This window comes from Panulirus ornatus, chromosome 26 (assembly GCF_036320965.1).
Source record: "Panulirus ornatus isolate Po-2019 chromosome 26, ASM3632096v1, whole genome shotgun sequence".
Taxonomy (NCBI): domain Eukaryota; kingdom Metazoa; phylum Arthropoda; class Malacostraca; order Decapoda; family Palinuridae; genus Panulirus; species Panulirus ornatus.
In genome coordinates, this window is record NC_092249.1 from 11,201,216 (window position 1) to 11,214,901 (window position 13,686).

At 41.4% G+C, this 13,686-nt stretch overlaps 1 protein-coding gene across 2 annotated transcripts in view; it reads right to left on the reverse strand.

Annotated features, from left to right (window-relative positions):
* The window catches only part of LOC139757449 (uncharacterized), a 652,064-nt gene that overhangs the window by 253,787 nt on the left and 384,591 nt on the right, over positions 1 to 13,686 (reverse strand). For both annotated transcript variants that reach the window (XM_071677974.1, XM_071677975.1), the window contains exon 11: positions 4,386 to 4,607. In XM_071677974.1, the coding sequence (XP_071534075.1) occupies positions 4,386 to 4,607 (222 nt within the window). The remainder of the gene's footprint in view (positions 1 to 4,385; positions 4,608 to 13,686) is intronic.

Consider the following 13,686-nt stretch of genomic DNA (forward strand, 5'->3'; position numbering starts at 1 on the left):
GTTCAGTGTTGTAAATGGAAATGGTGAAGAGCTTGTAGATTTATGTGCTGAAAAAGGACTGGTGATTGGGAATACCTGGTTTAAAAAGCGAGATATACATAAGCATATGTATGTAAGTAGGAGAGATGGCCAGAGAGCATTACTGGAGTACGTGTTAATTGACAGGCACGCGAAAGAGAGACTTTTGGATGTGAATGTGCTGAGAGGTGCAACTGGAGGGATGTCTGATCATTATCTTGTGGAGACTAAGGTGAAGATTTGTATGGGTTTTCAGAAAAGAAGAGTGAATGTTGGGGCGAAGAGGGTGGTGAGAGTAAGTGAGCTTCGGAAGGAGACTTGTGTGAGGAAGTACCAGGAGAGACTGAGTACAGAATGGAAAAAGGTGAGAACAATGGAAGTAAGGGGAGTGGGGGAGAAATGAGATGTATTTAGGGAATCAGTGATGGATTGCGCAAAAGATGCTTGTGGCATGAGAAGAGTGGGATGTGGGTTGATTAGAAAGGGTAGTGAGTTGTGGGATGAAGAAGTAAGATTATTAGTGAAAGAGAAGAGAGAGGCATTTGGACGATTTTTGCTGGGAAATAATGCAATTGAGTGGGAGATGTATAAAAGAAAGAACAGGAGGTCAAGAGAAAGGTGCAAGAGGTGAAAAAAAGGGCAAATGAGAGTTGGGGTGAGAGAGTATCATTAAATTTTAGGGAGAATAAAAAGATGTTCTGGAAGGAGGTAAATAAAGTGCGTAAGACAAGAGAGCAAATGGGAACTTCAGTGAAGGGCGCAAATGGGGAGGTGATAACAAGTAGTGGTGATGTGAGGAGATGGAGTGAGTATTTTGAAGGTTTGTTGAATGTGTTTGATGATAGAGTGGCAGATATAGGGTGTTTTGGTCGAGGTGGTGTGCAAAGTGAGAGGGTTAGGGAAAATGATTTGGTAAACAGAGAAGAGGTAGTAAAAGCTTTGCAGAAGATGAAAGCCAGCAAGGCAGCAGGTTTGGATGGTATTGCAGTGGAATTTATTAAAAAAAAGGGGGTGACTGTATTATTGACTGGTTGGTAAGGTTATTTATTGTATGTATGACTCATGGTGAGGTGCCTGAGGATTGGCGGAATGCTTGCATAGTGTCATTGTACAAAGGCAAAGGGGATAAGAGTGAGTGCTCAAATTACAGAGGTATACGTGTAGGAAGAGAGGAAAGTGATTGGTTCTCAGTGAATGTAGGTTTGCGGCAGGGGTGTGTGATGTCTCCATGGTTGTTTGGTTTGTTTATGGATGGGGTTGTTGGGGAGTGAATGCAAGATTTTTGGGAAAAAAAGAGGGGCAAGTATGAGGTCTGTTGGGGATGAGAGAAGCTTGGAGAAGTGCGTCAGTTGTTGTTGAGATGATGCAGGCTGGGGGGCTGATTCGGGGTGGGGAAACTGCAGAAGCTGGTGACTGAGTTTGTAAAGTGTGTGAAAGAAAAAGTTAAGATTTAAATGTGAATAAGGGGCAAGGAAATTTGGGTCCCAGTGGGGTTGAGGGTCAAGTCAATTGGGGGGGGGTTTTTGAATGGAGAAAAATTTGTAGGAAGTAGAGTGTTTGGATGTCTGGGAGGTGATCTTGCATGCTTTTAAGGGGGTTTATTGGGGGGGGAGGGGGTTACCTTTTTGGGGGGGAAAAATTTTTAAAGAAAAATTTTTGTTTGAAGGGTTTTTGGGGGTTTAAAATGGTTTTATTTTAAAGGGGTTTTATTTTTTTCCCAAATGGATGTTTTTTTGAGTTATTAATGTTTTTTTTTTGATGTTTTTTTTATTATTGAGATTTATTATGTTTGGAAGATTTTTTTTTATTGTTTGGCAGGGGGGGAAGAGGGGGAGTGGGGGTTTTTTAATTTTTTTCCAATTTTACTATTTTGGAGGTGGAAAGGGGGGGGTTTAGAGAGATTTTGTGTGGTCGGGGCTTTACATGCGGGGGGGGTTTAGAGGGGGCAGGGATTAGAGTGAATTGGGTCGAGGGGGTATTTCCGGGGGACGTGCTGTCATGGATGAACAGGGCATGTGAAGCTTGGGGGAAAAAAAATGGAAAAAATGGTAGGATGTATATTTGCGTGTGTGGATGTATTAATTACATGTGTATGGGGGTGGGTTGGGAAATTTTTTTCGTCTGTTTCCTTGCGCTACCTCGCAAATGCGGGAGACAGCGGCAAAAAAAAAAAAAAAAAAGTTTGTTGAGTATTCCTGGTAAATTATATGGGAGGGTATTGATTGAGAGGGTGAAGGCATGTACAGAGCATCAGATTGGGGAAGAGCAGTGTGGTTTCAGAAGTGGTAGAGGATGTGTGGATCAGGTGTTTGCTTTGAAGACTGTATGTGAGAAATACTTAGAAAAGCAAATGGATTTGTATGTAGCATTTATGGATCTGGAGAAGGCATATGATAGAGTTGATAGAAATGCTCCGTGGAAGGTATTAAGAATATATGGTGTGGGAGGCAAGTTGTTAGAAGCAGTGAAAAGTTTTTATCGAGGATGTAAGGCATGTGTACGTGTAGGAAGAGATGAAAGTGATTGGTTCTCAGTGAATGTACGTTTGCGGCAGGGGTGTGTGATGTCTCCATGGTTGTTTAATTTGTTTATGGATGGGGTTGTTAGGGAGGTGAATGCAAGAGTTTTGGAAAGAGGGGCAAGTATGAAGTCTGTTGGGGATGAGAGAGCTTGGGAAGTGAGTCAGTTGTTGTTCGCTGATGATACAGCGCTGGTGGCTGATTCACGTGAGAAACTGCAGAAGCTGGTGACTGAGTTTGGTAAAGTGTGTGAAAGAAGAAAGTTAAGAGTAAATGTGAATAAGAGCAAGGTTATTAGATACAGTAGGGTTGAGGGTCAAGTCAATTGGGAGGTAAGTTTGAATGGAGAAAAACTGGAGGAAGTAAAGTGTTTTAGATATCTGGGAGTGGATCTGGCAGCGGATGGAACCATGCAAGCGGAAGTGGATCATAGGGTGGTGGAGGGGGCGAAAATCCTGGGAGCCTTGAAGAATGTGTGGAAGTCGAGAACACTATCTCAGAAAGCAAAAATGGGTATGTTTGAAGGAATAGTGGTTCCAACAATGTTGTATGGTTGCGAGGCGTGGGCTATGGATAGAGTTGTGCGCAGGAGGATGGATGTGCTGGAAATGAGATGTTTGAGGACAATGTGTGGTGTGAGGTGGTTTGATCGAGTAGGTAACGTAAGGGTAAAAGAGATGTGTGGAAATAAAAAGAGCGTGGTTGAGAGAGCAGAAGAGGGTGTTTTGAAATGGTTTGGGCACATGGAGAGAATGAGTGAGGAAAGATTGACCAAGAGGATATATGTGTCGGAGGTGGAGGGAACGAGGAGAAGTGGGAGACCAAATTGGAGGTGGAAAGATGGAGTGAAAAAGATTTTGTGTGATCGGGGCCTGAACATGCAGAAGGGTGAAAGGAGGGCAAGGAATAGAGTGAATTGGTTCGATGTGGTATACCGGGGTTGACGTGCTGTCAGTGGATTGAATCAGGGCATGTGAAGCGTCTGGGGTAAACCATGGAAAGCTGTGTAGGTATTCATATTTGCGTGTGTGGACGTATGTATATACATGTGTATGGGGGTGGGTTGGGCCATTTCTTTCGTCTGTTTCCTTGCGCTACCTCGCAAACGCGGGAGACCGACAAAGCAAAAAAAAAAAAAAAAAAAATCTTATTTCATCCTAAATTAGTCCTTTACAGTATTCTCTCCAATTCTTATACTGTATCCTTCATCACAATAAATTTTCCAGTCTTTTCTAGCACATCCTTATTTTTTACATATGCTTACCTCCTACTCCTATTTGCCTTCATCCAGAATGAGTGTCATATACAACTAAGAATTTCACTCAACCTTTTTCTAACACCCTCAACAGCTCTCCTTGTATCCATATGTATCATAATTTTCCTTCTTTTTTTAACAACACTTTATGTTGTATACATTTACCCTTTCAGTCAGGTGAACTGTATGAACATTTTGGGAGATAATTGTACCTGATCCATCCCAAGGAAGTGGAAGCATATCTACAGATGATAGGAAGATAGATATATATACTCATCCAAAGACAGGCTACCAAATGGATGGAATACTCAGCTCCCTTAGAACACAAGCCTACCTTAGGAACTGGCAATTCTTGCCTTTTGCAACCTGTAGGGTAAGGGCTGAAGACCCCAGTCTGAAAATATCATTTCCTAAAAACATGCAAGACTGTAGAAACTTGATTCATTCCATGCTTGTGAGACTGGAATTAATGATAAAAGATTAGAAGAGGAGTTTACTGAAAGATCAATTTCATCAAGAAGCAAGTGATGCTATAACTTAATGACAGAACTATATATTCCTAGCTAAAATATATATATTGCAATTGCTCTTACCAAGGGCTTATAACCATGGCCTGTGAGTAGCATTGTTGACTCTGTTGCACAAAATTGTACAAAGGGTATTAGCCGATGTTCTAGAAGAGATTTTACATTAGCACCCAATGGTACGGGAGGATGTGAGAAACCAAGTCCTTCTATTGCTGCAGTTGAAGAAGTTGCATTGTCTGATTCTGCTAAATCCCATATCAGCTCCTCTTCTAAGATTGCTAACATTACCTGTAATAAAAATCATTCATAAGAAATCAGATTCGGTACATAGTATCTGAGACAGTTGATCTATTACTACTATCATTATCATCACTTTTCAGGCATACATAAGACCTCACAACCCCTTTACTGAGGATCCTGTAACTTTGAGACTGCTAAATGAGAAGAAGGAAAAATGATGGACTCCTTTGGAGAAAGAGCTTCCTTGACAAGACTGTACTGTCTTTTGTTGGCTGATGATGATAGAGCCTCATTAAAGGTGATTATTCACTTGCGATGTAATCTCAAGCAGATGCGAGTCTCGTTACACCTTTAAATATATCAAATCTATCTATTACATCATGACTAAAGCAAGGTATCACTACGGAGTGTCATGTTTCAGGAGAGGAGAATTATATAGACCAGGTTAATGTTTCAAAAAAGTGTGAAAAATATTTGGAGAATAGGAGTGATTTGGATCTGGAAAATGTAATCAATAAAGTTGACAGAGATGCCTTTTGGAAAGAGCTAGAAATACAAATGGCAAGAGGAAGTTACTCAGGAATTCTTACTGTGAGGTGTGTCATAGATGGGCCATTTCACAGCATGTCAAACAATCAGGGCAAACCATGGAGTAGTTTGTGGGGCTATACTGTGAAAAGCAGACTCAGGTTTTGGTACACAGTATATGACAGCTAGAGACTGGATTTGTGTAAATAAGGTTGCTACTTTTAAGTTATTGTACCAGGTAAAGGTGTAAGTGCTTAAACATTATGAGGAGGTGAACAGACAGCAGATATCAAGCATGCCCTTGGGCTTAGTGAATTTACTTTACAGACTAAAGGAGACTGCCAAGAGTGGAATATTAACAGTGCATCAATGATCTTGTATCATACAGAGAATGGAATTTATTTTGAGCATATAGACTGAACATCAATTTCATGAAAATGTTCCCATCAGCATGCTTGTGATAAAAGCAAAGGCCCAGAATATATATGATGACTTTGCAGTGGAAGAAGGAGCAGCAAAGATATTTCAAGCTAGTCATGGCTGATTCACGAACTTCTGGAAATGCCACAAATATGACATCATCCAAGATGGTGAGGCTGCTTCTGCTGATGTTTTTGGAGCTGGAAATTTACCAGGAACCCCCAAGACCATTATGAAGAAATGTATTTATTCTCCTAAACAGACTTTTAAAGCAGACACACCAGGATTATCTTTGAAGAGAATTCCTTCGAGAATGTACATTTCCCATGAAAAGAAGCCAGCACCATGATTCTGTTTTTATGACCAGAATTCACTGCACAGTATTTACATTAAAGTATTTCATATTTCCTGGCACGTGCATGCTGTAGTTTTTCATTGGTATAACATTCATCATTGTCTTATCAATAATGAAATCCCCTAATATCCATTACTTACACTATTTGACATGAGTTTTGGGTTTACATGACAGTTTTCTTGAATGTAACTATTATGTAAATCAAAAGGTCCCTGTACTGTCTTTCATCAATTGACAAGGATATAACCTCACTCAAGGTGGCTTTTCCCTTGATACAGGTTGAGCATCCCTAATCTGAAAATCCAAAATGCTCCAAAATCCGAAACTTTTGGGAGCAGCAACATGATGTTACAAGTGGAAAATTTCACACATGACCTCGCTTGCCCGTACTGGTCTTTGATGCTCTGTTGGTGCCAGTTTGCTATAAACAATGGTCACTGCCAGGCCTACATGCATTACTTAATGTGTTTTTTGCTTATTCTCTGCTCTGGTACAAAGATGTTGAAAATGTCAAAAAGGCTTGCAGATTATGAGGCTCCAGTTCTTCATTCACTGAACAATAGTGATATAGCTGAAATGGTTCTGAATCAAGGTGATCGTTTTAAGAGACACTGAAGATGACTTTATTAACACTGCAGAAAAAGTGCCTCTAGATTATATGGTAAAAATGTATGATGAACTTATTGAAGGACTAGAGCAGCATGCATTCATAACATAACAAGAAATCATGCCAGTTAACAAAATCAAAGAAAGACTTCTAAGACAAAAACCATTGTTAGCAAGGCAGACAACTCTGGGGGAAACATTTAAAAAAGCCATTCAAAAAAGCTGAGGTTATAACACCTTAGCTTTCTGATGGTGCAGTGTTACACAATTTTTGTTTCATGCACAAAATTATCAAAAATATTGTATAAATTACCTTCAGGCTATGTGCATAAGGTGCATATGAAACATAAATGGATCATGTGTTCAGACTTGTGTCCCATCCCCAAGACATCTCGTTATCTATTAACCATAATGACAAATGTGGAAAATAGGATGGTATGAAAACAAACAGGTTAGAGCAGAGACATACCTCAACGTTTTGACCATTCAGCGGTCTTCCTTAGGAGATACTGACTCCAGCATTTGGCAGGACCAAATTCCCCAGCAAGTGATGGTCATCTGGATGGATACCTTGGCTTGTCGCTCTCTGATTGGATCAGTTGTCCTGCTGTCTCCACTGCTTCACAGCAATCCGAGACCTTGTGTTAATGTCATCTTTGGTAGCAATGTAAGTGGCTTCTAACTTCTTTGTTATTTGTTTGTTTAGGCCCTCGTCCAGTATTCTTGTCTCGTCCCACTATATGGATATACAGCAATCCAATCAGAGAACAACACCCCAAGGCATCCAACTGGGTGACCATCACTTGCAGGGGATATGGCCCAGCTGAACTCTGGAATCAGTATCTCTTGGAGAAGACCGTTGAATGGTCGAAATATTGCGGTAAGTCTCAGCTCTAACCTATTTGTTTCCATGCCATTCTGTTTTCCATAACTCACTGCTTTTTATCTTTTATTATACTTTGTCGCTGTCTCCCACATTAGCGAGATAATGCAAGGAAATAGACGAAAGAATGGCCCAACTCACCCACATATAATGTATATACATACATGCCCACATACACACATATGCATACCTATACATTTCAATGTATACATACATATACATACACAGACATATACATGTACATATTCATACTTGCTGCCCTCAGCCATTCCCATCACCACCCCGCCACACATGAAATGGCACCCCCCTCCCCCTGCACGCGTGCGAGGTAGCACTAGGAAAAGACAACAAAGGCCACATTCATTCACACTCAGCCTCTAGCTGTTATGTGTAATGTACCGAAACCACAGCTCCCATTCCACATCTAGGCCCCACAAAACTTTCCATGGTTTACCCCAGACACTTCACACACCCTGGTTCAATCCACTGACAGCACGTTGACCCCAGTATACCACATTGTTCCGATTCACTCTATTCCTTCCACGCCTTTCACCCTCCTGCATGTTCAGGCCCCAATTACTGAAAATCTTTTTCACTCCGTCTTTCCACCCCCAATTTGGTCTCCCACTTCTCGACCCCTCCACCTCTGACACTTATATCCTCTTTGTCAATCTTTCCTCACTCATTCTCTCCATGTGACCAAACCATTTCAATACACCCTCTTCAGCTCTTTCAACCACACTCTTTTTTTACCATACATCTCTCTTACCCTTTCATTACTTAGTCAATCAAACCACCTCGCACCACATATTGTTCTTAAACATCTCATTTCCAAAACATCCACCCTCCTCCATACAACCCTATCTATAGCCAATGCCTCACAACCATATAACATTGTTGGAACCACTATTCCTTCAAACATACCCATTTTTGCTTTCCGAGATAATGTTCTCACCTTCCACACATTCTTCAACACTCCCAGAACTTTCATCCCCTCCCCCACCCTGTGACTCACTTCCACTTTCATGGTTCCATCCGCTGTTAAATCCACTCTCAGATATATAAAACACTTCACTTCCTCCAGTTTTTCTCCATTCAAACTTACCTCCCAATTCACTTGTCCCTCAACCCTACTGTACGTAATAACCTTCTCTCACACACTTTACCAAACTCAGTCATCAGCTTCAGTAGTTTCTCAACCGAATCAGCCACCTGCACTGTATCATCAGCGAACAACAACTGACTCACTTCCCAAGCTCTCTCATCCACAACTGACTGCATACTTGCCCCTCTTTCCAAAACTCTTGCATTCACCTCCCTAACAACCCCATCCATTTACAAAGTAAACAACCATGGAGACATCACGCACCCCTGCCGCAAACAGACATTCCCTGAGGACCAATGACTTTCCTCTCTTCCTATTCATACACATGCCTTACATCCTCGATAAAAACTTTTCACTGCTCCTAGCAACTTGCCTCCCACACCACATACTCTTAATACCTTCCACAGAGCATCTCTATCAACTCTATCATATGCCTTCTCCAGACCTGTAAATGCTACATACAAATCCATTTGTTTTTCTAAGTATTTCTCACATACATTCTTCAAAGCAAACATCTGATCCACACATCCTCTACCACTTCTGAAACCACACTGCTCTTTCCCAATCTGATGCTCTGTACATGCCTTCACTCTCTCATTCAATACCCTCCCATATAACTTCCCCGGAATACTCAACAAACTTATACCTTTATTCCCTTTGCCTTTGTACAATGGCACTATGCACGCATTTTGCCAATCCTCAGGTACTTCACCGTGAGCCATACATACAGTGAATATCCTCACCAACCAGTCAACAGCACAGTCGCCCCCTTTTTCAATAAATTTCACTGCAATACCATCCAACTCTCATTTCCCCTCTCTTTCACCTCTAGCACCTTTCTCTTGACCTCTTGCCTCGTTCTTTTATACATCTCCCAGTCATTTGCACTATTTCCCTGCAAAAATCATCAAAATGCCTCTCTCTTCTCTTTCATAAATAATCTTACTCATTATGTATAAGCATATATTCCAAAATCCGAGAAATCCAAAATCCAAAACACTTCTGGTCCAAGGCATTTCGGATAAAATGCTAAACCTGTATAATCTCAGGCAGATGGAGTCCAGTCACACCTTTAAATTCATTATATCTATGAGAAATACTTAGAAACGTAAATGGATATGTATGAAGCATTTATGGATCTGGAGAAGGCATATGATAGAGATGATAGAGAATATATGGTGTGGAAAGCAAGTTGTTAGAAGCAGTGAAAAGTTTTTATCGAGGATGTAAGGCATGTGTACGAGTAGGAAGAGAGGAAAGTGATTGGTTCTCAGAGAATGTCAGGTTGCAACGGATGCATGATGTTTCCATGGTTGTTTAATTTGTTTATGGATGGGGTTGTTAGGGAGGTAAATGCAAGAGTTTTGGAGAGAGGAGCAAGTATGCAGTCTGTTATGGATGAGAGAGCTTGGTAAGTAAGTCAGTTGTTGTTCGCTTATGATACAGCGCTGGTGGCTGATTCGGGTGAGAAACTACAGAAACTGTTGACTGAGTTTGGTGAATAAGAGCAAGGTTATTAGGTACAGTAGGGTTGAGGGACAAGTCAACTGGGAGGTAAGTTTGAATGGAAAAACTGGAGGAAGTGAAGCGTTTTAGACATCTTGGAGAGGATTTGGCAGCAGATGGAACCATAGAAGCGAAAGTGAGTCATAGGGTGGGGAGGGGGCGAAAGTTCTGGGAGCGATGAAAAATGTGTAGAAGTCGAGAACGTTATCTTGGAAAGCAAAAATGGTAATGTTTGAAGGAATAGTGGTTCCAACAAAGTTATACGGTTGCGAGGCATGGGCTATAGGTAAAGTTGTGCGGAGGGTGGATGTGATGGAAATGAGATGTTTGAGGACAATATGTGGTGTGAGGTGGTTTGATTGAGTAAGTAATGAAAAGGTAAGAGAGATGTGTGGTAATAAAAAGCGTGGTTGAGAGAGCAGAAGAAGGTGTTTTGAAATAGTTTGGTCACATGGAGAGAATGAGTGAGGAAAGATTGACAAAGAGGATGTATGTGTCAGAGGTGGAGGGAACGAGAAGTGGAAGACCAAATTGGAGGTGGAAAGATGGAGTAAAAAAGATTCTGATTGATTGGGGCCTGAACATGCAGGAGGGTGAAAGGCATGCAAGGAATAGTGTGAATTGGAACGATGTGGTATACCGGGGTAGACGTGCTGTCAATTGATTGAACCAGGGCATCTGAAGCATCTGAGGTAAAACATGGAAAGTTCTGTGGGGTCTGGATGTGGAAAGGGAGATATGCTTTCGGTGCATTATACATGACAGCTAGAGACCGAGTGTGAACAAATTTGGCCTTTGTTGTCTACTCCTAGCACTACCTCGCACACATGCGGGGGGAGGGGGGGTTGTCATTTCATGTGTGGCGGGGTGGCGATGGGAATGAATAAGGGCAGACAACATGAATTATGTACACATGTAAATATGTATATGTCTGTGTGTGTATATAAATGTATACGTTGATATGTATAGGTATGTATAAGTGCGTGTGTGGATGTGTATGTATATGCATGTGTATGTTAGTGGGTTGGGCCATTCTTTTGTCTGTTTCCTTGTGCTACCTCCATTCAAACTTACTTCCCAACTGACTTGTCCCTCAACTCTACTGTACCTAATAACCTTGCTCTTATTCACATTTACTCTCAGCTTTCTTCTTTCACATACTTTACCAAACTCAGTCACCAACTTCTACAGTTTCTCACACGAATCAGCCACCAGCGCTGTATCATCAGTGAACAACAACTGACTTACTTCCCAAGCTCTCTCATCCACAACAGACTGCATACTTACCCCTCTTTCCAAAATTCTTGCATTCACCTCCCTAACAACCCCATCCATAAACAAACTAAACAACCATGGAGACATCATGCACCCCTGCCGCAAACCAACATTCACTGAGAACCAATCACTTTCCTCTCTTCCTCCTCATACACGTCTTACATCCTCGATAAAAACTTTTCCCTGCTTCTAACAACTTGCCCCCAACACCATATATTCTTAATACCTTCCACAGAGCATCTCTATCAACGCAATCATATGACTTCTTCAGATCCATAAATGCTACATACAAATCCATTTGCTTTTCTAAGTACTTCTCACATACATTCTTCAAAGCAAACACCTGATCCACACATCCTCTACCACTTCTGAAACCGCATTGCTCTTCCCCAATCTGATGCTCTGTACATGCCTTCACCCTCTCAATCAATACCCTCCCATATAATTTACCAGGAATACTCAACAAACTTATACCTCTGTAATTTGAGCACCCACTTTCATCCCCTTTGCCTTTGTACAATGGCACTATGCAAGCATTCCTCTAATCCTCAGGCACAGTCATACATACATTAAATAACCTTACCAACCAGTCAACAACACAGTCACCCCCTTTTTTAATAAATTCCACTGCAATACCATCCAAACCCGCTGCCTTGCTGGCTTTCATCTTCTGCAAAGCTTTTACTACCTCTTCTCTGTTTACCAAATCATTCTCCCTAACCCTCTCACTTTGCACACCACCTCAACCAAAACACCCTATATCTGCCACTCTGTCATCAAACACATTCATAAAACCTTCAAAATACTCATTTAATCTCCCTTTCACATCACCACTATTTGTTATCACCTCCCCATTAGCCCCCTTCACTAATGCTCCCATTTGTTCCCTTGTCTTACGCACTTTATTTACCTCCTTCCAAAACATCTTTTTATTCTCCCTAAAATTAAATGATACTCTCTCACCCCAACTCTCATTTGCCTTCTTTTTCACCTCTTGCATCCTTCTCTTGACCTCCTGCCTCCTTCTTTTATACATATCCCAGTCATTTGCATTATTTCCCTGCAAAAATCGTCCAAATGCCTCTCTCTTCTCTTTCACTAATAATCTTACTTCTTCATCCCACCACTCACTACCCTTTCTAATCTGCCCACCTCCCACGCTTCTCATGTCACAAGCATCTTTTGCGCTAGCAATCACTGCTTTCCTAAATACATCCCATTTCTCCCCCACTCCCCAAATGTCCTTTGTTCTCACCTTTTTCCATTCTGTACTTAGTCTCTCCTGGCACTTCCTCACACAAGTCTCCTTCCGAAGCTCACTTACTCTCACCACTCTCTTCACCCAAACATTCTCTCTTCTTTTCTGAAAACTTCTACAAATCTTCACCTTCACCTCCACAAGATAATGATCAGGCATCCTTTCAGTTGCACCTCTCAGCACATTAACATCCAAAAGTCTCTCTTTCGTGCGCCTACCAATTAACATGTAATCCAATAATGCTCTCTGACCATCTGTCCTACTTACATATGTATACTTATGTATATCTCTCTTTTTAAACCAGGTATTCCCAATCACCAGTCCTTTTTCAGCACATAAATCTACAAGCTCTTCACCATTACTATTTACATCACTGAACACCCCATGTACACCAATCATTCCCTCAACTGCCACATTACTCACCTTTGCATTCAAATCACCCATCACTATAACCCGGTCTCGTGCATCAAAACTACTAACACACTCACTCAGCTGCTCCCAAAACATGTGCCTCTCATGATCTCTCTTCTCATGCCCAGGTGCATATGCACCATCTCTCTCCATCCACTTTCAGTTTTACCCATATTAGTCTAGAGTTTACTTTCTTACTCTCTGTCACATACTCTCACCACTCCTGTTTCAGGAGTAGTGCTACTCCTTCTCTTGCTCTTGTCCTCTCACTAACCCCTGACTTTACTCCCAAGACATTCCAAAACCACATTTCCCCTTTACCCTGGAGCTTCCTTTCACTCAGAGCCAAAACATCCAGGTTCCTTTCCTCAAACATACTACCTATCTCTCCTTTTTTTCTCATCTTAGTTACATCCACACATTTAAACACCCCAATCTGAGTCTTCGAGGAGGATGAGCACTCCCCGTGTGTCTCCTTCTTCTGTTTCCCCTTTTAGAAAGTTAAAATACAAGGAGGGAAGGGTTTCTAGCCCTCGCTCCTGTCCCCTTTAATTGCCATCTACGACACGTGAGGAATGCGTGGGAAGTATTCTTTCTCCCCTTTCCCCTATCATCTCAAATGATAGGTAATTTTACAACTACCACAAAATCAAGATGGTGTGTCTACTTCTGTTGATGTCGTTCCTGGTGAAAATTTTCTGGAAACTTTTAAGACCATTATTGAAGAAGGGGTGATTTTCCTAAGTATATTCTTAATTTGGTAAAGAATGCATTCAAAAA